Consider the following 25033-nt stretch of genomic DNA (forward strand, 5'->3'; position numbering starts at 1 on the left):
ACTTGTGACCACAAGAGGGAGCCCAAAAACAGAGTTCACAACAGTACCCCCCCCCCCTTGAGGAGGGGTCACCGAACCCTCATCAAAACCCCCAGGGCGATCAGGATGAGCCACATGGAAGGCATGAACCAAATCGGCCGCATGAACATCAGAGACGACAACCCAGGAATTATCCTCCTGACCATAGTCCTTCCACTTAACTAAATACTGAAGCCTCCGTCTAGAAATACGAGAATCCAAGATCTTCTCCACCACGTACTCCAATTTGCCCTCAACCAGCACCGGGGCAGGGGGCTCAACAGAAGGAACCACAGGCACCACATACCTCCGCAACAAAGACCTATGGAACACGTTATGAATGGCAAACGACGCTGGGAGGTCCAAACGAAATGACACCGGGTTAAGGATTTCCAAAATCTTATAAGGACCGATGAAGCAAGGCTTGAACTTAGGAGAGGAGACCTTCATAGGAACATACCGAGAAGACAGCCATACCAAATCCCCAACACGAAGTCGGGGACCCACACCGCGACGGCGGTTGGCAAAGCGCTGAGCCTTCTCCTGTGACAACTTCAAATTGTCCACCACATGGTTCCAAATCTGCTGCAACCTATCCACCACAGAATCCACCCCAGGACAGTCAGAAGGCTCAACCTGACCCGAGGAAAAACGAGGATGGAAACCAGAATTGCAGAAAAAAGGCGAAAGCAAAGTAGCAGAACTAGCCCGATTATTAAGGGCAAACTCGGCCAATGGCAAAAAAGTCACCCAATCATCCTGATCAGCAGAAACAAAACATCTTAAATAAGTTTCCAAGGTCTGATTAGTTCGCTCGGTTTGGCCATTCGTCTGAGGATGGAAGGCCGACGAAAAAGACAAATCAATGCCCATCTTAGCACAAAAGATCCGCCAAAATCTGGACACAAACTGGGATCCTCTGTCAGACACAATATTCTCAGGGATGCCGTGCAAGCGAACCACATTCTGAAAAAATAGAGGAACCAAATCGGAGGAGGAAGGCAACTTAGGCAAGGGCACCAAATGGACCATTTTGGAAAAACGATCACACACCACCCAGATGACAGACATTCTCTGAGAGACTGGAAGATCCGAAATAAAATCCATGGAAATGTGCGTCCAAGGCCTCTTCGGGACAGGCAAAGGCAAAAGCAAACCGCTGGCACGAGAACAGCAAGGCTTAGCCCGAGCACAAATCCCACAGGACTGCACAAAGGAATGCACATCCCGCAACAAGGAAGGCCACCAGAAGGACCTAGCCACCAAATCTCTGGTACCAAAAATCCCAGGATGGCCTGCCAACACTGAAGAATGAACCTCGGAAATAACTCTGCTGGTCCATCTATCTGGGACAAACAGTCTCTCTGGTGGGCAACGGTCAGGTCTATCCGCCTGAAATTTCTGCAGCACTCGTCGCAAATCTGGGGAAATGGCAGACAAAATCACTCCCTCTCTGAGAATACCAGCCGGCTCTGAAACTCCCGGAGAGTCAGGCACAAAACTCCTAGAAAGAGCATCAGCCTTCACGTTCTTCGAACCAGGCAGGTACGAGACCACGAAATCGAAACGGGAGAAAAACAACGACCAACGAGCCTGTCTAGGATTCAGCCGCTTGGCAGACTCGAGATAAATCAGATTTTTGTGATCAGTCAAGACCACCACACGATGCTTAGCTCCCTCGAGCCAATGTCGCCACTCCTCAAATGCCCACTTCATAGCCAACAACTCCCGATTACCAACATCATAATTCCGCTCAGCAGGTGAAAACTTTCTTGAAAAGAAAGCACAAGGTTTCATCACAGAGCAATCAGAGCTTCTCTGCGACAAAACAGCCCCTGCTCCAATCTCAGAAGCATCAACCTCAACCTGAAAAGGAAGAGAGACATCAGGCTGACACAAAACTGGAGCCGAAGAAAACCGGCGCTTCAGCTCCCGAAAGGCTTCCACGGCCGCAGGAGACCAATTAGTCACATCAGAACCCTTCTTGGTCAAATCCGTCAAGGGTTTAACCACGCCAGAAAAATTAGCAATGAAGCGACGGTAAAAATTAGCAAAACCCAAGAACTTCTGAAGACTCTTAACAGATGTAGGCTGAGTCCAGTCATGAATAGCCTGGACCTTGACTGGGTCCATCTCAATAGTAGAAGGAGAAAAAATAAAACCCAAAAAGGAAACCTTCTGTACTCCGAAGAGACATTTTGAGCCCTTCACAAATAAGGCATTAGCACGCAGGACCTGAAATACCATCCTGACCTGCTTCACATGGGACTCCCAGTCCTCTGAAAAGACCAAAATGTCATCCAGATAAACAATCATAAATTTATCCAGATATTCTCGGAAGATGTCATGCATGAAGGACTGGAACACAGAAGGAGCATTAGAGAGTCCAAAAGGCATCACCAAGTACTCAAAATGGCCTTTGGGCATATTAAATGCTGTTTTCCATTCATCCCCCTGCTTAATGCGCACAAGGTTATACGCACCACGAAGATCTATCTTGGTGAACCAACTGGACCCCTTAATCCGAGCAAACAGATCAGATAATAATGGCAAAGGATACTGAAATTTGACCGTGATTTTATTTAGAAGACGATAATCTATACAAGGTCTCAGAGAACCATCCTTTTTGGCCACAAAAAAGAATCCTGCACCAAGAGGGGAGGAGGACGGGCGAATATGTCCCTTCTCTAAAGACTCCTTTATATAACTCCGCATCGCGGCATGTTCTGGTACAGACAAATTAAAAAGTCGTCCCTTAGGGAACTTACTACCAGGAATCAAATTTATAGCACAATCACAATCCCTGTGAGGAGGCAGGGCACCGGATCTGGGCTCATCAAATACATCCTGGTAGTCCGACAAAAACTCAGGGACCTCAGAAGGAGTGGAAGAAGCAATTGACACCAAAGGAGCATCGCCATGAATCCCCTGGCAACCCCAACTTGAAACAGACATAGCTTTCCAATCCAGAACTGGATTATGGGCCTGCAGCCATGGCAGACCCAAAACGACAACATCATGCAAATTATGCAGCACAAGAAAGCGAATAACCTCCTGATGTACAGGAGTCATGCACATGGTCACTTGAGTCCAATACTGAGGCTTATTCTCAGCCAATGGTGTAGCATCAATTCCCCTCAGTGGAATAGGGAATTCTAAAGGCTCCAGAACAAAACCACAGCGCCTGGCAAACGACAAATCCAGCAGGTTCAGGGCAGCACCTGAATCCACAAAAGCCATAACCGAGTAGGATGACAACGAACAAATTAAAGTAACAGACAAAATGAATATAGGTTGTATAGTACCAACGGTGACAGATTTAGCGATTTTTTTTTTACGCGCTTAGAGCATGCTGAGATAACATGAGTTGAATCACCACAGTAAAAGCACAACCCATTTTGACGTCTATGATTTTGCCGCTCAATTCTGGTCAGAATTCGGTCACATTGCATAGACTCAGGTCTCTGTTCAGAAAACACCGCCAGATGGTGCGCAGATTTGCGCTCCCGCAAACGCCGATCAATCTGAATGGCCAAAGCCATTGAGTCATTCAGACTTGCAGGCGTGGGGAACCCCACCATAACATTCTTAATGGCTTCAGAAAGACCTTCTCTGAAATTTGCAGCCAGGGCACACTCATTCCATTGAGTAAGCACCGACCATTTCCGAAATTTTTGACAATACACCTCAGCTTCATCCTGGCCCTGAGAGAGAGCCAGCAAGGCCTTTTCTGCCTGGTTCTCAAGATTAGGTTCCTCATAAAGCAAACCAAGCGCCAGAAAAAACGCATCCACATTCAGCAATGCAGGATCTCCCGGCGCCAGGGAGAAAGCCCAATCTTGAGGGTCGCCATGTAACATGGAGATAACAATTCTAACTTGCTGAGCGGAATCACCAGAGGAACGAGGTCTCAAAGAAAGAAATAATTTACAATTATTCTTAAAATTCAGAAACCTAGATCTATCTCCAGAAAACAACTCAGGAATAGGTACTTTTGGCTCAGACATAGGACTGTGAACAACAAAATCCTGAATGCTTTGCACCCTTGCAGCAAGATGATCCACACTAGAAGTCAGACTCTGAATATCCATGTCTGCAGCTGAACTCAAAGCCACCCAGAGATTAAGGGGATGAGAGAAGCTGGACAGACTGCAGCAAAGGGAGAGGAAAAAAAAAAAATTGTACTCAGGGCTTCTCTTATCCCACTTCTGGGATGCATTAAACACTTTATGGCCTGCTGTACTGTTATGATCCTTAGTGGCTGAGGATCACAGAATGAACTAGCTAAGTTACTGAACATAGAACAAGCTCTAGGAAGGTGGTAACTGGACTGACCGCAAAACCTGATCCTAACCAAACGCACTGAAGGTAGCCGGTGAACGTGCCTAAATTCCTGGACGTCTCGACGCAGCCTGAGAAACTTGCTACCCCTATAGAGAAAGTAAGACCTCACTTGCCTCAGAGAAATGACCCCAAAGATATAGTAAGCCCCCAACAAATATTAACGGTGAGGTAAGGGGAAAATACAAAACGTAGAAATGAAAACAGATTCAGCAAATGAGGCCCACTAATACTAGATAGCAGAAGACAGGCAGGGAACTGTGCGGTCAGTAAAAAACCCTATACAAAATGTCCACGCTGAGAATACAAGAACCCCCACACCAACTAACGGTGTGAGGGGAGAAACTCAGCCCCCTAGAGCTACTAGCAAGCAAGGAAATCACATATTAGCAAGCTGGACAAGGACAAGTAAATAACCAAACAGAAAACTTAGCTTCTCTTGGAGAGACTGATAGCGAAGGAATTCAGGAGGATCAAGATAGCACTGAATACATCGACAGCAGGCAAACACTGAAAGTCCAGGTGAGCTAAATAGGAAACCAGCCAACAGATAACGAGACAGCTGATCCGCCTCAGACCTGCAGAAAGACACAAAGAGCCACCAGAGGGAGCCCAAAGACAGCACTCACACAGTACCACTTGTGACCACAAGAGGGAGCCCAAAAACAGAGTTCACAACAGGGGTCACTATAGTGATCACAAAATAATAAGTTTTAATGTATCCTTCAATAAGATGTGTAGTAGAGGGGTTACAAGGACACTAAACTTCAGGAGGGAAAATTTCCAACGGATGAGAGATGATCTTGGTGCAGTTAACTGGGAGGATATCCTGAGACATAAAAATACACAAAGAAATTGGGAGACGTTTATTAGCATCCTGGATAGGACCTGTGCACAGTATATACCGTATGGGAATAAACATACTAGAAATAGAAGGAAACCAATATGGCTAAATAGAGCTGTAAGGGGCACAATAAGGGACAAAAAGAAAGCATTTGGAGAATTAAAGGAAGTAGGTAGTGATGAGGCATTAAATAAATACAGAAAATTAAATAAATTCTGTAAAAAGCAAATCAAGGCAGCAAAGATTGAGACAGAGAAACTCATTGCCAGAGAGAGTAAAAATAATCCCAAAATATTCTTTAACTATGTAAATAGTAAGAAACTAAAAAATTATAGTGTTGGCCCCCTTAAAAATAGTCTGGGGGTAATGGTGGATGAGGATGAGGAAAAAGCCAATATGCCAAATGACTTTTTTTCATCAGTATTTACACAAGACAATCCCATGGCAGCCAATATGATCAGTGATAACAAAAATTCCCAATTAAGTGTCACCTGCTTAACCCAGCAGGAAGTACGGCAGCGTCTAAAAATCACTAAAATTGACAAATCTCCGGGCCCGGATGGGATACACCCCCGAGTACTGCAGGAATAAAGTACAATCATTGATAGACCATTATTTTTAATCTTTAACCCCTTCCCGACATGTGACGGTATAGTACGTCACATGTCGGGACCCCCGCTTTGATGTGCGCTCCGGCGGTGAGCGCACATCAAAGTCGCGACATGTCAGCTGTTTTTTACAGCTGACATGTGCGCGCAATAGCGGCGGGTGAAATCGCGATCACCCGCCGCTATTAACTAGTTAAATGCCGCTGTCAAACGCAGACAGCGGCATTTAACTACCGCATCCGGCCGTGCGGCCGGATATGAGCGCATCGCCGACCCCCGTCACATGATCGGGGGTCGGCGATGAGTCAGGAAGGTAACCATAGAGGTCCTTGAGACCTCTATGGTTACTGATTGCCGGTGGCTGTGAGCGCCCCCCTGTGGTCGGCGCTCACAGCACACCTGCAAATCTGCTGTGTAGCAGCGATCTTATGATCACTGCTGCATAGCAGAGCCGATCGGGCTGTGCCTGCTTCTAGCCTCCCATGGAGGCTATAGAAGCATGGCAAAAGTAAAAAAAAAAAGTTTTTAAAAATGTGAAAAAAATAAAAAAAATATAAAAGTTTAAATCACCCCCCTTTCGCCCCAATCAAAATAAATCAATAAAAAAAACCCCCAACCTACACATATTTGGTATCGCCGCGTTCAGAATCGCCCGATCTATCAATAAAAAAAAAGCATTAACCTGATCGCTAAATGGCGTAATGAGAAAAAAATTCAAAACGCCAGATTTACGTTTTTTTGGTCGCCACGACATTGCATTAAAATGCAATAACGGGCGATCAAAAGAACATATCTACACCAAAATGCTATCATTAAAAACGCCAGCTCGGCACGCAAAAAATAAGCCCTCACCTGACCCCAGATCACGAAAAATGGAGACGCTACGAGTATCGGAAAATGGCGCAATTTTGTTTTGTTTTGTTTTTTGCAAAGTTTGGAATTTTTTTTCACCACTTAGGTGAAAAATAACCTAGTCATGTTAGGTGTCTGTGAACTCGTAGTGACCTGGAGAATCATAATGGCAGGTCAGTTTTAGCATTTAGTGAACCTAGCAAAAAAGCCAAGCAAAAAACAAGTGTGGGATTGCACTTTTTTTGCAATTTCACTGCACTTGGAATTTTTTTCCCGTTTTCTAGTACACGACATGCTAAAACCAATGATGTCGTTCAAAAGTACAACTCGTCCCGCAAAAAATAAGCCCTCACACGGCCAAATTGACGGAAAAATAAAAAAGTTATGGCTCTGGGAAGGAGGGTAGCGAAAAACGAAAACGGAAAAACGGAAAAAGCTCCGGGGGTGAAGGGGTTAAAGACTCCATAATAATAGGGTCTGTACCACAGGACTGGCGTATAGCAAATGTGGTGCCAATATTCAAAAAGGGAACAAAAACTGAACTCGGTAATTATAGGCCAGTAAGCTTAACCTCTACTGTGGGTAAAATCCTGGAGGGCATTCTAAGGGATGCTATACTGGAGTATCTGATGAGGAATAACCTCATGACCCAATATCGGCACGGGTTTACTAGGGACCGTTCATGTCAGACTAATCTGATCAATTTCTATGAAGAGGTAAGTTCCAGACTGGACCAAGGGAACCCAGTAGATGTAGTGTATATGGACTTTTCAAAAGCTTTTGATACGGTGCCACACAAAAGGTTGATACATAAAATGAGAATAATGGGGATAGGGGAAAATATGTGTAAGTGGGTTAAGAGCTGGCTCAGGGATAGGAAACAAAGGGTGGTTATTAATGGAGCACACTTGGACTGGGTCGCGGTGCCGGTTAGCAGTGGGGTACCACAGGGGTCAGTATTGGGCCCTCTTCTTTTTAACATATTTATTAATGACCTTGTAGGGGGCATTCAGAGTAGAATTTCAATATTTGCAGATGACACTAAACTCTGCAGGGTAATCAATACAGAGGAGGACAATTTTATATTACAGGATGATTTATGTAAACTAGATGCTTGGGCTGATAAATGGCAAATGAGCTTTAATGGGGTTAAATGTAAGGTCATGCACTTGGGTAGAAGTAATATGATGTATAACTATGTGCTTAGTTCTAAAACTCTGGGCAAAACCGTGGGTGTATGGGTGGATGACAAACTCACATTTAGTGGCCAGTGTCAGGCAGCTGCTACAAAGGCAAATAAAACAATGGGATGCATTAAAAGAGGCATAGATGCTCATGAGGAGAACATAATTTTACCTCTATACAAGTCACTAGTTCGACCACACTTAGAATACTGTGCACAGTTCTGGTCTCCGGTGTATAAGAAAGACATAGCTGAACTGGAGCGGGTGCAGAGAAGAGCGACCAAGGTTATTAGAGGACTGGGGGGTCTACAATACCAAGATAGATTATTACACTTGGGGCTATTTATTTTGGAAAAACGAAGGCTAAGGGGTGATCTTATTTTAATGTATAAATATATGAGGGGACAGTACAAAGACCTTTCTGATGATCTTTTTAATCATAGACCTGAGACAGGGACAAGGGGGCATCCTCTACGTCCGGAGGAAAGAAGGTTTAAGCATAATAACAGAGGCGGATTCTTTACTGTAAGAGCAGTGAGACTATGGAACTCTCTGCCGTATGATGTTGTAATGAGTGATTCATTACTTAAATTTAAGAGGGGACTGGATGCCTTTCTTGAAAAGTATAATGTTACATGGTATATACACTAGATTCCTTGATAGGGCGTTGATCCAGGGAACTAGTCTGATTGCCGTATGTGGAGTCGGGAAGGAATTTTTTTCCCCAATGTGGAGCTTACTCTTTGCCACGTTTTTTTTTTGCCTTCCTCTGGATCAACAGGTTTGGGCATGTTAGGTTAGGCTATGGGTTGAACTAGATGGACTTAAAGTCTTCCTTCAACCTTAATAACTATGTTACTATGTTTTTAAATTAAAAGATTTGTCTGGTGAAAATGATTTCTTTCAAATCCACAGAATAGAAGATCAAAGGGGGTTCGGCTGCTGGGACCCTCACCAATCTGAAGAACAGTGACTTTTTATCCCTGACATGAGAACTTATACGTGCATCAGAATGGAGCAGCAGTGTGAATGCCAGACCACCGCTCCATTAATTCTCTATAGGGCTTCTGGAGAAAACGGAGCGCAGGGCTCAAACACCCCATAGGAAATGAATGGAGTGGTGGTTGAGCATGTGCACTGCCGCTCCATTCTAACGTGGATGCAAACTCTCCATTCTGCTGAACAGTGTAGGGCCCACCAGTCAGACCCTCATCAATCAATAAGTTATCTCCTGTCCTGTGGGTATCATACTATTTAAAGGTTTTATTGTCAATGTAATATGCTGTACTTTGATCGGCTGTATTTGTATTTTTGTAAATTCACATTTGCAAACATTACTTCATATGACTATTACTTATAGGAAAAGGGTAAAAAATGTCTATATATTAAAAAATACTGAAAACTTGCAATGTTTACTGGGGCCATTAAACCCATTTATTATTAATTAATATATTTTTTTGTAAAACACCATTAATTCCATGGCACAGTACATATAAAAAGGGTTATATCAGACAAAAGGCAAGTTCAAGAAAGATGAAGCAGACTGGTACAGCAGGAGAAAGGCCCTGCCCGCAACGGTTTGCAGTCGACAAGAGAAAGGGGAAGATGACAGTAGGGGAGGGCAGAAGCTACTTATACAGCAGGATTATTGTCTATGCTTTTCAGCTTTTTCATGCTTTTTAAGGATTTGAAGGTGGAGAGAGTCTAATTTGTTGGGGTATTGACTTCAAAAGTACATCTAATACACGGCAGAAGTTTCAGAGATAGTATGTGAGGAGGAGACGAGATGAGCAAAGGAGGAGGTCTTGTGAGGAATGGAGCTAATTCATAATGGGAGGAACAGGATATGTTAAACTAGTGTATCTTTGTTAGAATTTTGGACATCATTTTCTGGGCAGTGAAAGGATTGGCAGAGGGGAAAGAAGAGGAGTTAAGAGGGGAGTGGTAAAATAAGTGGGCAGCAGAGTTGAGCTTAGATGGGAGGAGTGTAACAGTGTTTAATGGAAGGCCACAGAGAAGGACTTGGTAGTAGGAAATGAAGATGGCATTTACTTACAACTAGGTTGTGGAAGGAGAAGATTGAAAAAATATTTGTGCAGTAGAGAAGACAAAGTGGTAGGGACTTGGGTTTGCAGTTTGAAGGCTGAATCAAAGGTTACATATACTGTATACATAATGTTTACTGCAGCAAGTTCAAAAAATTTCGTCATCTAATTGATCACTAGTCAATCTCATATGACACCTCTTTTCCTATCCTTTAACTTTGCTATCCACAGCCACTGAACTCTACACAGGCATATGGTCCCAACCTGCGATACAATGTAAAGTGGCGCCAGCGGCACACGGGAGAGCCATGGAGCAATGTCACAGTGTGGACCAACAAACATGTTGTGTGGAACACTCCAGTGTACACCCCCTATGAAATAAGGGTGCAGGCAGAAAATGAGTTTGGCAGGTCACCAGAACCGAACACTGTGATTGGCTACTCCGGAGAAGATTGTGAGTAATACAAACCACTACCGACACATACCTATTTACTAGAATTATACCATTTTTGGGACTCTCGCAGTATTGAAGGGACTGCTGTGTTCTTATGCGTACTGTGCCCTGTTTGCTGTGTCTGGGGCAGACTGCAGGGTTAGCTGGATATTTAAGAGAAGCCTGAGTTTTCAGCATTGGCTTGGAAAACATTTTTCTGGAAGAAGGTGGTGTCATTTTTAGGGTCACAAAATATCTTGAACAATTTCCAAAACAATTTTGGTGTAATGTATACCATCCTGTTCTGCAGTGTTCCCAGACAGTTTAGAGCACCGGAATGATATATTGTGATAGAAAGAGATGATCTATGTTCAGATAGAAACTGGAGCTCTGTTTTGCTTCATACTGAAATGCACACCAACCTGCAAAACTGAAATGTTATTTTAACCCCTCGCCCATCCTGTTGTACACGTACATCATGGTGAAGTATTATTTACTGCACAATGCTGTACATGTACAGCTTGAGGATGAAGCAGGCACAGGAGCTGTGCCATCTGCAGCAGGACCCTACTGTTACTTAGAGGTGGGCTCCCACTGCTATAGCCAGAGTCACAACTTTGTGTAATTTCGGCTGTTTTCCTCTTTACCAGCTGCAGTGACCACTGACCGCACATGTATCATGTATGGCAGATGGAAAGCACTCCTTCTGTCCACCCACCAGCACCTCCGTAGTGCGATCAAAGGGGATCGGTACATTGCCTAATTAGCCAGATGCCAAACAATAGCCTCCTTGTCTGTCATACAGCTCAGTCTATCAAATCCCAGTAGGCTACATGTCAGTCAGACACTGAAAGGTTCGATAATACACTGTAATTTATATGTAGTACACTGCATTGGATTGCACGTTCAAGCTCCCTGTGGGTCTAGTGAATATATAAATCATAAAATTATTAAAAATTCACTATTTACACACTAAAAAACTGTACAATATTGCCTTGCGCTGGCGTGTACTCCGGAGGACAGAGAATGAACTTCAATCCAATATTGCGGTCAGCATGCAGCCAGCGGGTAAGGAAAGGGTGAATCAAACACCCGAAAACCCCGCCCATATGACCCAAAACTGGTCCCGCCAAATTCAGGTGACAGGTTCCCTTTAACTTGTAGCTCTCAGAATATGATCATCACTTCCCCCTCTTCCCACAAAAAAAGGATTTGTTGTAAACAGAGATTTTTGGATGCAAGTTTCAGTTCAGAAGGGGCTAAACTGAGCTATTTCCTGAGAAATACTCAGTATTTGTGTTGTGTTTACAGAGGTATTTCCGAAATTTGGCAGTTGTCGTACTATAAGAAGTTGTTCATGCCCATAATGAATTAGGTCCACTTTAATTTTATTATTATGATCAGTAATCGGTGTATGTTGTAATGTTCACTACCTTTTCAGATGCTAAATGCAATTCACCCACATTTTTACATTACAGTGAGATCATTTCAGTCTGCAGAAATGTGACACTTACAAAGGATCTGTCACTTGCTCAAACAGATTACGGTAAGTTAAATAGTTTGTAAAAATCCTCAAGCTTCACTGATTACACCACTCTTTTATTTTTTTGCGCTCTTTCCCTCCATTGCAGAGATATCACATGTGTTTCTTCTGGAGTGCACTATGTGAAATCTCTGCTTGTAGTACAACTGAAGGTTTCTTCAGAGTCTTCTCTGGGAGTGTGCGGTTTCATTTCTCCCTTCCAGATGTTACCAATCACAGCTTGGCATCTGATCTAGCAATCTATCAAACTTAAATGCAATCGAGATGTGATTGGCAGCTTGTTAGAAGGAGAAGAGAAGACTCTGAAGAAACGCCCTGTTGGTCTGCAAGCAAAGATTTCAGATGCTGCGCTCCAAAATCAATAAATGTAAAAATCTCTTCAATGGATGTAAAAAAGCGACAGAATCAAGAGAGCTCATAGATTTTTACAAGATATTTATCTTACTTAATTTTTTGAGCAAGTTATCGGACCTCTTTAAACTACATTTTTGCTCTGAACTGCTTTGGTTATTACTTTTTCTGCCACAAGATGGTGCAATTCTATTATATCATCCACAGTAACACTGGCTCTCATGACAGGTAGGTGCACTTTAAAAATACAGCTTTTTACTTTTCCATGGAAGAGTGCAATTTTCCAGTTGAAAAATGGCTTAGTGGAGGGCAATACTGTATTTTTAGAATTCCTTCTTTGGAGCCCACAATGTTAAGTCACTCAGTCACCTATATGGAGTTGCTTTATATAGGAATTCCATAGGAAAACGGTTAAATATTCTACAAGATCCGATCAGAAATCAGAAGTTCACTGAATTGTACTATAAAGACTGGCATAGAAAACTAGTTTGTTGGTCTGCTTAAAGCTGTCTTTACCCTCAGATCCTAAAGCAGCACCAACTGACATTAGACTGAGGGTCACGAACAGCACGGCCATCTCCCTTCAATGGACACGTGTGGCCCCTGCGTCTGTCCAAGGAAGTCTCGTGGAATACAGAGTGAGCGGAGCCAGCTCCTAATTAACAGCCCCTTATGTCTAATATTTAATCTGGAAAGAGGAGGGTGATGGGAAATAATGATGACTTATCTCTGTGGATAGATTAACCATTGTCAACCCCCAGCATGTTACTTTACATGAAACTTACAAACCAGGGAAACTAAACTTTGACCTGTCGCTTAAGTGTAACAACATGACCCTACAGTCCACCAAAAAACACCCCTACTAATATATAAAGGCTGTCTGCTAAATGATCGGGCTGTGTATTTCAAAAGGCATATTACTGGAGGGAGAGTAGTTTGCTGAAAGGAATTTGGGTCTCCCGAAAGAAGCTGCAGCAGAGTTTCACTGGGGATCGTGTACGAGGGATCGTGTCCTTCCTGATACCTTACAGCAACTACAAACTGTACATGGTAGCAGTGAACGGGAGAGGGGACGGCCCGAAGAGTGACATTAAGGAGTTCACCACACCAGAGGGAGGTAGGTGTTCAGGAAGACAGGGAATGAAAGTACTCTAACACTGTATGCCACAACCATCTGCTAACTAAAATGTGAAAATCCAGAGTATTACTTCTATGAAGCAATCGTGCCCTCTCAAGTCATCATGTAGCCCCATATGAGACACAATCCGCTTTTACCTACCAACTTTGCTTTGTTCTGATCTAATTTCTTCTCATTCTTCCAGTGCCCAGTCAGCCTAAAAACTTTAGATTCAGTGAACCAAACCGTGAAGCCATTTTCTTAGACTGGAGTCCTCCAGAACACCCCAATGGGAATCTGACAGGCTACGGCTTACGCTACCAAGCATGTAAGTGAGCAGTTTGGTTGTAAGTGATTTTCTATAACATAGCTCCAACCAGCGTTTTTTCAAGAGGGACAATATAGTTTGCATTAGGTCCTCATTTTACCATGTGCCATTTAGTATATTGATGTTTTCTCCAGATAGCCCATAGTCTGCAGGGCTCAAGAGCAATTGCTACCACTGCACCCACTACACATACACATTTGGTAGTTTTTGTCAGAGTTTTGTAGAAAAAGATAATGTTTTACTATTTTAAAAGGAACCTATGATGTCCTGGAATCTTATTTATTTGCAGATATAGGGGTAATCAGCAGGTAAATAGTGTTAAAATAAACAGCAGCTACAGGGAGAAAATGAACTCATATCCTCCCTGTAGCTGCTTGCTTTTAGTCATCGGGGCAGGGATATGCAACAGTCACCGCTCACTACGCAGAAAGTGTGCTATAATCCCTCACTAGCACTTAGTCTGCTCTGCAGCGTACTTTTAAATTGTTTTCACCACTCATCCCGCTATAATAATATAGGACTGATAGTAGCAAGATGGCACTCACATTTTAGAATTCATTCGATGTCTGAAATATCATATTAGCTATTTGCCTGGATGACTATGCAAAACATGTAAAAGAGTGTGACCTTTGCTGTCGCTTTTACATTTTTAATATTCACTCCTATTAATATCAATCCTCCAATTGTCTGAACAGTCAATGGTTCCAGATTCTCAAGGCCGGTGGTTGAGATTCTGTCACCAAACCAAACCAAATTCACTATAACAAGGACAGATCCAATATCACGATATCGCATCACCTTAAGTGCAAGGACACAGGTTGGAGCTGGGGAAGTTGTCACGGTCGATACGCCTCTCAGGCCGGATGAAGGTAAAAAAAAATCTATTTTTCCTAAATGTAATGCATTTATGCAGTTTTAAACATGTAATGTCCTATCGCCAGAATATAATATAGCATTTTGATTGATGAGGGTCAATCTCTAGGAGACTCACAAACTAAATATCAAACAAGGGATATAATCAGTTTTACAAAAGAATAGAAAAAAAACCCATAAAAATATATACTTTATTAAATTTCAACAAATACCAAAATAGAACAATAGCCTTAGTAGTAGGTAGGTATCAAATCAAAGCGGGAGATATACTCCCAGATAAATCTATATAACAGCAAACCTCAGTACGATAAAACTAACCGAGTAAAAAGCGAGCCTCTGTAAATAAATAGAGGTAAACCCACCCTCATGTAACAGTACCAGTGATATATCAATGTTGACATGCACTTAGTTATATAGATGTGCAGATATAGGTGAGAATTCCCTAGATACTACACAGAACCTATATAGATATGTGCCTACCTAGATGCGGAGGTTGGCACCCTAAGAAATTCGAGAATGGCGCCCCCGCTCGTACGAAGACTGTCCCTAATCTCCTATAAACACCCTATAAGGAGATAGTCAGAAATAGAAGGCCAGGCGGCTTGTAATAACTTGTATTGGCATGTTATGTGCCATGGCAAATAAGAAAAGCCCACCCCCAATGTGATGTAAGTACAGGGACAGACAGGTACTATGCACGTAAATACAGGGAAATCTAGGTATTCTACAACATCCTAATTACTTAAACCTAACACCAAACATAAAGTCATTCACCATGGTACTGCTACAATAAAACATGTATATAAACAATATATGATAAATGCCACAATTTAGCATATAAATACTGCGTCACTACATCCCCCAACCACAGGCACTCGGCCAACAGGCACAAGGTAAGCCCTTACAATAAAGAAATCCACATCATATAGTATTTTACTCATTTGTCAGATGTGCATAGTTGTGGGTCCTAATGGAGTAACTCCCCATTCAGATCAAAAACACAGCTCTCGACGCGTTTCCCCCAGAGTTGGGTTCATCAGGAGAGACGATAATGGTGCAGTATGAAGTTGTCCATAACCAGGCTGGTTATGAATCTGAATGGGGAGTTACTCCATTAGGACCATAAGCGGCCCTGCGCTTAGTTACCCGATGTTTACCCTGGTTACAAGTGAACACATCGCTGGATCGCTGTCACACACAACGATCCAGTGATGTCAGCGGGTGATCAAGCGACGAAAGAAAGTTCCATACGATCTGCTACGACGTACGATTCTCAGCAGGGTCCCTGATCGCTGCTGCGTGTCAGACACTGCGATATCGTAACGATATCGCTAGAACGTCACGAATCGTACCGTCGTAGCGATCAAAATGGTACTGTGTGACGGACCCTTAGAGAGAAGACCACTTAAGCAAAATATTTATTGTTTTTTTATGGTACTATACACCTTCTGTGTGATATTTTATACCTGGCATGGAAAAATTTACACATATTTCCAGAGACTTGATAGGGGCCAGTGTGTCATTGCGTTTCTCTTTGTGTTTATGTGTTCCGCTCTTTTTCTTTTTTTTTTTTTGCCCTTGCTTTTCTAAACTCTTGGCTTTCTGTGAGGTCTGCAGTTCCCCCTACCTCAGGTAAAGTAATATGATAGCATGGTAACATGCATGTGGCTTTTAGCATGCTTAGCTTGCAGCATCGTATTGTGTCTCTCAAAGCACCCATATTGCCTTCAACATACAGTAGATTGTTTGTGGTAATGTCGTTCTTCCTCAGCTCTATTAAACTAAAAGCATTCAATGTCTACTGGGAGGATCGTCATCTATAAAAGTGATGACCATCAGCTCTTTTTCTGAGCTTTTTTCCTGGTAAGTAGAGGCAGACACGCTGGGATCCATGTTCCCCAAGCGATGAAGAGACAGGGAAATTTTGTAGTTAAAAATTAAAAATGCAGCGTAAGTATACTGATGGGGAGCTGAAGATGTGTTACTGTACATTTACACAAGACCATAGTATGTACATTTCCAGACATGGAGGGGGAGTAAAAAATGTTTGTATGTGAATATACAACCTTATGTAGCTACAGAACTTATATTCCTTATGTCATCGTATGGCTATTTATAAACCCCACTTCCAAAGGATTTCCAGTTTAAAGGGAACCTAGAAACCGGGGGGGGGGGCAGTCTATGCCCCTGTCACAAACCCTCACCTCGGACTGCTGATGGAGACATTATCAGGGGTCTGGTGTGACAGGAGCTGCTCCTCACTGCACTGCTCAACCCTCCATCTGGAACATTACAGCAGTGTGCAGCTCCACACTGTTATCAGCCAGTCTCCTGATACTATCTATTTCTCTGCAGATAACAGGGGGAGTGACCACACCCCCTCACCTTGGATTGGCTGTTACAGCATGTAGCTGAACACTGGTGTGTGATGTAATGTCCCAGACGGTTGGGGGAGCATTGAGGAGCAGCTACACTGGGCATTACTGGGCATAAGTACATGTGGGGATTCCCTAGCAACCAGGCAACCCCCACATGTACTTATGCTGGCCAACAGATGTAAATCATTCAGCTGTGGCAAGAAAAACTAAATCTCCGAGCACTAAAAAATACTCGGATGACACCCGAGCGTGCTCGGGAAATCTCGAGTAACGAGTATATTCGCTCATCACTACTGCCTAGTCCATGTCTGCAGTTTTAAGAAAACTGCCTGTGTGTTCTCTCTTTCAAGAACTTATAGTTGTACTTTAAACTTGTCTGGGCCAAAAATGAGCACTGCCTTTAATCTGCACTTATGGATGTCCTCACAAACTTCCAGAGTTGTAGAAGACATGACTGCATAAGGTGTCAAGTGGCCATAAATATCTACAGAAGTAGACCTAAGCTGCATGTAAGCATGGCAACCAAGAATGGCTGGTATGTGTGGCTAGCATCGGGCATACTAATGGGTGAGTGACAGGCTGCTTTGGAGCTATGACACTCAAGCCCCCGTCTCACATAGCGAGATCGCTAGCGATATCGCTGCTGAGTCACAAGGTTTGTGACGCAACAGCGACCTCAGTAGCGATCTCGCTATGTGTGACACGTACCAGCGACCAGGCCCCTGCTGCGAGATCGCTGGTCGTGTCGGAATGGCCTGGACCTTTTTTTGGTCGCTGAGGTCCCGCTGGCATCGCTGAATCGGTGTGTGTGACACCGATCCAGCGATGTCTTCACTGGTAACCAGGGTAAACATCGGGTTACTAAGCGCAGGGCCGCGCTTAGTAACCCGATGTTTACCCTGGTTACCAGCGTAAATGTAAAAAAAAACAAACAGTACATACTCACCATCTGATGTCAGTCAGGTCCCTTGCTGTCCGCTTCCCGCACTGACTGACTGCCGGCCGTACAGCGAGAGCGCAGCACAGCAGTGACGTCACCGCTGCGCTCTCGCTGTACGGCTGCTCAGTCAGAGCAGGAAGCAGACGGCAAGGGACCTGACGGACATCAGATGGCAAGTATGTACTGTTTTTTTTTTTTTACATTTACGCTGGTAACCAGGGTAAACATCGGGTTACTAAGCGCGGCCCTGCGCTTAGTAACCCGATGTTTACCCTGGTTACCCGGGTGCTGCAGGGGGACTTCGGCATCGTTGAAGACAGTTTCAACGATGCCGAAGTCGTTCCCCTGATCGTTGGTCGCTGGAGAGCGGTCTGTGTGACAGCTCCCCAGCGACCACACAGCGACTTACCAACGATCACGGCCAGGTCGTATCGCTGGTCGTGATCGTTGGTAAATCGCTATGTGAGACGGGGCCTTCAGTTGCTGGCAATCTGGTTTTAATGCACTCTACATCACTGTATATGAATAAAGGGATGTGCACGGTGTCTTCTTTAGGCTGGTGTCACACTTGCAACTGCAGTGCAAGAACCTCGCAATACCCGGCAATGCCGCCGGCACTCGGGACCAGAGTGAGCGGCTGCATGTATTTCTATGCAGCTGAATGCTCCAGTCTGAACTGCCATCGGCAGTGCTGGGTATTGAGGCGAGAGACTCGCGCGAGTTTCTTGCATTACAGTTGCAAGTGTGACCCAGGCCTTATGCAGATTCTGCTTAGAATCTGCCTGAAAAAGCGCCTTATAAAATGAACATAATGCTCAGCAATGTCAAAACAACAATGCTGTGCATGTGTTCCGTCTTATGTCTTTTAATGGATTCATGGTTGGGAAACCTTAAAACGATTAAAAGAAGTGATATGTTAATTCTTCACGCTCTTCATACTTGACATTTTAGAGTAAGAGGTGACGGCTCCATGAAGCAAATTTGCTTGGGAAAAATTGGCACCTACTCTGGCATCTAAAAGACATTGTGTGCACATAGCCTACAAAATGCGGTTCCTTGCTTTTCCTTTTTTTTTTTTTTGTTAAAGGGCTTTCTGGACAAGCTGTTGTTGTTGAAAGTCCTTACTGTTTCAGCGTTGCCAATATACTGACCTCCCTGCAGTCTGTGTTTCCCATGCTGAAGTAGTGACATGCCTCACCAGTATGTGGCTGCTTTAGCCAGTCACAGCAGCTATGACTAATGTAATCGGTATTCAGTAAGTGGTCGTTTGGCTCATGCCTGACAGTAAGGGTATGTGCACACGCTGCGGATTCTGCTGCGGATCCGCAGCGGATTTGACGCTGCGGATCCGCAGCAGTTTTCCCAAAGTTTACAGTACCATGTAAACCTATGGGAAAAAAAAACCGCTGTGCACATGCTGCGGAAAATTCAGCACGGAAACGCAGCAGATTATTTTCCGCAGCATGTCAATTCTTTGTGCGGATTCCGCAGCGGTTTTCAACCAGCACCAATAGGAAAGTGCAGTTGAAAACCTGCAGAGGAATCCGCAGAAGAAACCGCGAGAAAATCCGCAGTGAAAACCGCAGTGGTTTTGCACTGCGGATTTTCCAAATCCGCTGCGGAAAAATCCGCAGCAGAATCCGCAGCGTGTGCACATACCCTAAGGGCGGTCTTATACCACCCGGAGTGAAATGGTTATTAATTGACTGCCATACTTCCCATGTGCTCAGTCCAATCAATAATAGATTGATCTGTGCGCCTACACAGTGTTCTTGGTAGCACATGTCCTGTTTACACAGGCTGATGTGCTTCCGAGAACAATAGTTTTTAATCCTGTTTAAACGGATTATTGGCAGCCAGTATACACTCCCCAATTATCTGGAAATAAGCCTTCCTAGGAACACTTGTTCACGATAATTGGCCAGTGTAAATTCAGCTTTAGGCTACGTTCACACAAAGTTTATAAGGATGTGGAATTTGAAGCCAATCCTCACTGAAAACCATATAAAAAAATTGCCTCCAATACTCTTTGAATTCTCTTCCTATTGATTTTAATAGAAAATCCACAATGCTCTTCAATTTTTTTGAGTTATTGTGGCAAGTTTTAGAAAACCTCTTTGAATGAAAAAAAGAAGCGGTATGTAATTTTTTTATACGGATTCCTTTTGGAATCTGCTCAAACTGTAACTGTCGCATCAAATGGCTGCAAAACGAATGGGGAGAAAAATTCTTCAAAAACAAAGTCAAAAGTGCGTCAAATACTCTTAAAAAATAATTCTGTAAAAGAGCACATGGATTACTGATGTAAATTTCTCTTGAAAACCACATCAGGTTTGTGTGCCTCTATAGAAGCACGGTGTGAATATACCCTACGATGGTAAAAACAGACTGGTAGAGAACCACTAAAGTGGTGGAGGGTTTAGATCAGGGGTGGGGAATCTTTTTTTTCTGCCAAGGGCCATTTGGATATTTATACCATCTTTCGGTGGCCGTACAAACTCCGCCCACAAAGTACATCCTGACTCTGGCACTGGTGTCAGGACGTAATCTTTCATTGCATGCCCTTCAGTGTTCAGTAGTGAACACTGCATGTGTGTGCTAACAGAGCAAGAAGAAATGAATGAGCTGATGGCAATCAAAATACACCTCCCGGCCCAAGAATGCGGTCCCTGAGAATCTGCTCGGGGGCCTAATAAAAGGTCATCGAGGGCCGTAAATGGCCCTGGGGCCTGAGGTTCCCCACCCCTGATTTAGATGGTGAGTATGATATTTTTGAGTCAAAACCCTTTAAACTATGATATGATTTATTAAGGCTAACAATAAGTGACATATTTCCAGCAATTAGAATATAAACAGATAAATCAATTCTTTATAATGTTATTAATGGGAATTGTAGAGCGTGCAGTCAGCTGCTTGTATGCGTGCATGCCAGCTTTATTACAGATTGTCATCTTCCATTCTGTGTGTTGTACGTAGGGCAAAAGGACGGCTCGTCCCCTGATCACTCAGCTTGGCTGTGATATCTTTCTTCATTGCTATTCATTCAGCTTGCTTGCTTGGACTGTTTTTGGCCATGTTTTCAGTGCTGAATTGTACAAATTGTGTGAAATTTCCAGTGTATCTCTATTTCCAGTAACAATTTTATTGTATTTTCTCTTAGAATGACCGGAGTATGACATTTGCGTTTTTCAGAGTAACATATGTTAGATCTTGGCATCTTCTTAGCCAAGACTATACTGTATATGTATATGAATTGCTTTACACACGATTCCAATGTGACCTGATTGCATGGGTGGTATGAAAAGATGGAAACATTTTGATCTAAGAAAGACAAAATGGGTATTGTGTGTAAAGGATATTGCAAATAAAAACTCGGCAGTTTCCCATGTCATCAAAATATGTCTGCAAAGCAGCTTAAACTCACACACAGCATTTTTGCCGAGATAAAAAGCTACACTTTTCATAGCATTTTTATGTGTTTTTTTCCTGGCCACAAAAAAATTAATTTTGGAGAATTTAGACAGTGTTTTGTGTGCCTGTGAGGCTCTTCATATAATGCAGCATGCTCTGGGTATGATTTTTTTGGGTGTCATCGATATCAAAATAAAAATTGCCACCAAAAACTGGTAAAAAATGCTATGAAAAATACTAGGTTTTAAAAAGATTTTTGAAATAAGGCTGACTATAGAAAATTGAATGAAGGTTTTTTGAATGTAAAGCCAGCTTTATAGTAATAATACCAAATTCTTCTCACCCTCTCTTATGGTATTCGGGTCTCTCTGTGAACCCCTTCTTTCAACTCAAGATCTCCATCATTTTCCATCCCAGCTACTTTCAGCATATGATAAAGGAGGGAAAATGGGCTACTTAATTCCTGTGGTCACAATAATACAGTATATCAAGATGTCTGAAGAGTTTCAGTAATTTCTGGAAGACGTGCATTTCTCTGCTCTTTTTTCAGTCTGTTTTTCACCTTGTTCTCAGTTCCTCCCACGTCTCCAGCGCCAGTTACAGATGCGCCTACAGAAATCCTAACTGTTCCCCCAACCACTACTGTCCTCACAACAACTATTACAGCCAGACCCACTACTACCACCACTGTTCTTACCACCACAGCTACTGAGAGCACTCCAACAACTGTGGCTAGCGTCCATGAACTAGGTATTACACCTTAAAAAAATGTCATTGTCATCTAGTGTATAGCTTTTTCCATACTTAGGAATTCATAATGCTAATAAAGATCGATGCTCCTAGAAAAGGGTTAGACTCAACATCAGTAATGGTTAAAACTGCAAAATGCTTGCAAAAATAAACAATCTTGCAATTTACTTGAAATTAAAAATCCTCTCTGTTTGCAGGATCAAACGGATATTTATTTTATTGTTTATGGCTTTTTCCCAAGGTTACTGGCCACTGCTGCAATTTAGCAGTGGTGGCCGAGCATGCACAGTGCCTGCAAGTTCTATTTAATAGAGCTTGTAAGGCCTGATTTAGAGGTGGAAGGATCGCTGGGGCGTTCGATCAGTCACACACTAGTGCTCCTTCAATCCTGCAGAGACAAAGCTGGCTCCGCTTGTAGCATCGGTGGGAGAGCATAGCGCGTGCCAACAGCGCAACCATTTTTCTGATCTGAACTTTCAGGAGTGCACCGCTTCCTGGCAAACAGGAAGACTGGAGGCAAGGGAGCAATGTTCTCCTGAAGATGAACTAGGACTATTCAAAGTGATTCTTAAATCGTAGGTGTATGGCTTACCATTAAAGAAGAATATATTTATATTACCTTCTCTTCATTCCTAAGGCCTGAGACACCTTACTACAATGCGCTAGATATTGAGAGAATCACAATACTGCCTCTTCAGAAGGTCTGGCAAATATTTTTGCACTTGTGAATAGATGTATTGATTTTGTGGTTTCCAGAAAGTGGACCCCAAACAATGTAAACTACCTAAGATAACAGACTGGGGAGGTATTCACCCCCCTGGGACAAGCACTGGCTCCCCAATGTTTTGGAGTTTTGGCTGCGGCGGATTTCGGAGTTTTGGCTGCAGTAGCACATATTGCTGCCTTATCCAATCACAGAGCTCACTAGCACTGCTGAGGGAGACAGTACAGTCTGTAGTGATTGGCTGCAGTGGTGATGTGCGCTGTCAACACTCATCTGAGCAGTATCGGGGAGCTGGCGCTGGACTTGGAAAGGGTAAGCACCTGCTCTGTTTCTTTTAGGTATATTTGAGCATTTAAAGAGAATCTGTCAGCACGATTTTGCAATGTAAAGTAAATGCATGGCCATAATGGTGTCTTCATACTGATTAAATTGATGCTTTTGTTGATTATATCCGCTTTGTGGTTCTTGTTTAATCAGCATTTATAATTTTCCTTCAATGAGATTTTGGTGCAGAGGAGCTGGACTGGAGCTGTTATCTCGAACTGTTCATGCGCCAGCTTTGGTGCCATTTAATTGGAGGTCAGTCGTGAAATTAAACTGCGCATTCACCACCCACGCCAGTCACGTTGCCTGCGTGAAATTTCAAACTGGATGCAGGTCACTGAAAAATCATGAATTTACGCACCAGAAGCAGACAGAGAGGCCATGACAGGTGGAGAAGAAACTATGTACAGTCCCGCACTTGTACACCAAAATGTAATTAGAAGAAAACTTCAAATGCTGATTAACGTAGAACAGCAAAGCCGATTTTTTTCACCAAAGGTATCAATTTAGTCAGTTTTACAATACCTTTATGGCAATGTCTTTAATTTACATTGCAAAATTATGCTGACAGGTTCTTTCTAAGGTCCACTTTCCTGAAAATGTAAAACCCCTTTCAGAACCTTACTTTTAGGGGGAAGCTGGAAACAATTAGGGCCTGATTCTTCAAGACTGGCATTGTTCATACCAGTCTTGATGAGGGTGTGTGCTGGAGTCAGACGCTCCTGATTCATGAATCTGGAGCGCCTGATTGAGTGGTGTGTGTCTCTCCACAACAAATCTCACTCCAGTCAGTCACTGGAGTTAGATTTCTGGTGTATGACTGAAGAACATTAGGCCCACTGGAGGATTTGATTCTGAGGGCCCACCTTTCTCCCCCCACTGAAGAGCCCCATAGCAAATGCAAGGTTTGCACTATGAACTCTCCTGAAGGAGAAGCCAGGGCCCTCTGGAGGATTCTCCGGTTCTCTGGTGGGCCAGTCCAACCCTGTATGGAACACAACAGTTAGTCAAGAATTAAATGAGTTGTGGTATCATGCCCATGGTGTGCCCTCTTCCCATCCCCTGCTGTGCACATTTTGGCAAAACTGGGATGGGTCAAACTGATGTGAAAAGACTAAAAATCACAACATTTTGTGAATGTTCAATGCTTTTATGCCAGAATTCTGGCTTAAAAGAATTGATGAATCGGGCCCTTATTATTTACCTTCCCATCCTGAGTAGGCCATTAGCAACAACTAGTGCATTACAATGTATCATACTTAGTGATTATTCCGACGTCCATGCAAATTGGCATGAGCACAGAACACAATGCAAATGGCTGCAGGTCTCCCGACCAGAACATGACATCTTCATATATTTCTATGACGCTGTCACGCCCGGGTCGGGAGAGCTGTGACCAGTCCGTGCTTTGCAGTCTGTTCTTAGACTGATCTACACAGACTGAATGAGCCCTTAGTCTGGAGGCCCAAACCGGAAATATGTGCTACAGCTGCAAATTGGTTTGTTACTAACCCTGCCGCTATCTGGCACCTAGTTTCTAGTTTTGATTGTATATGTTTGATGAAATACTAGCACACATATACCAGGATGTTTTTCTGTATAGTATGCTATTGTATCTAACCTTTTGTAAATCGCCTCCCCAACAGCACCCGAACACTGGGACGTCAAAATTTCCCCCAACAGCCACTGGGCAAACGTGACCTGGGTATATAGTGTACAGATGGGCACTGAGGTTATGGTTGAGTATATTGACAGTAAGCATCATTTTGCATGTGGAGTGTGTGTAGCTGGAATGGATCTACTAGCCACCACCCACGACCAACCTCGGCTGCACTGCGCTCAAATATACCAAAGGATGGTACTTCAGGAGGCGGTTGTCAGCGGAAACACAAATCAAATTAGCCATTATTGCTATATTTTGGAGCATAGATTAGTAGTTGCCCTTTTTTGAGAATGCATTATACCACCA

General features: G+C 43.3%; 1 protein-coding gene across 13 annotated transcripts in view; it reads left to right on the plus strand.

The window, feature by feature from the left end:
• The window catches only part of NFASC (neurofascin), a 181264-nt gene that overhangs the window by 131560 nt on the left and 24671 nt on the right, over nt 1-25033 (plus strand). For 3 of the 13 annotated variants that reach the window (XM_077295071.1, XM_077295073.1, XM_077295072.1), the window contains 8 exons: nt 10124-10346; nt 12742-12857; nt 13132-13336; nt 13542-13664; nt 14360-14533; nt 16155-16169; nt 21840-22016; nt 24711-24818. In XM_077295071.1, coding sequence (XP_077151186.1) covers nt 10124-10346; nt 12742-12857; nt 13132-13336; nt 13542-13664; nt 14360-14533; nt 16155-16169; nt 21840-22016; nt 24711-24818 — 1141 coding nt within the window. The remainder of the gene's footprint in view (nt 1-10123; nt 10347-12741; nt 12858-13131; nt 13337-13541; nt 13665-14359; nt 14534-16154; nt 16170-21839; nt 22017-24710; nt 24819-25033) is intronic. The other 10 variants (XM_077295077.1, XM_077295079.1, XM_077295081.1 and 7 more) reach the window with 5 other exon arrangements.

The sequence above is a fragment of the Ranitomeya variabilis genome, chromosome 3 (assembly GCF_051348905.1).
Source record: "Ranitomeya variabilis isolate aRanVar5 chromosome 3, aRanVar5.hap1, whole genome shotgun sequence".
Lineage (NCBI taxonomy): Eukaryota > Metazoa > Chordata > Amphibia > Anura > Dendrobatidae > Ranitomeya > Ranitomeya variabilis.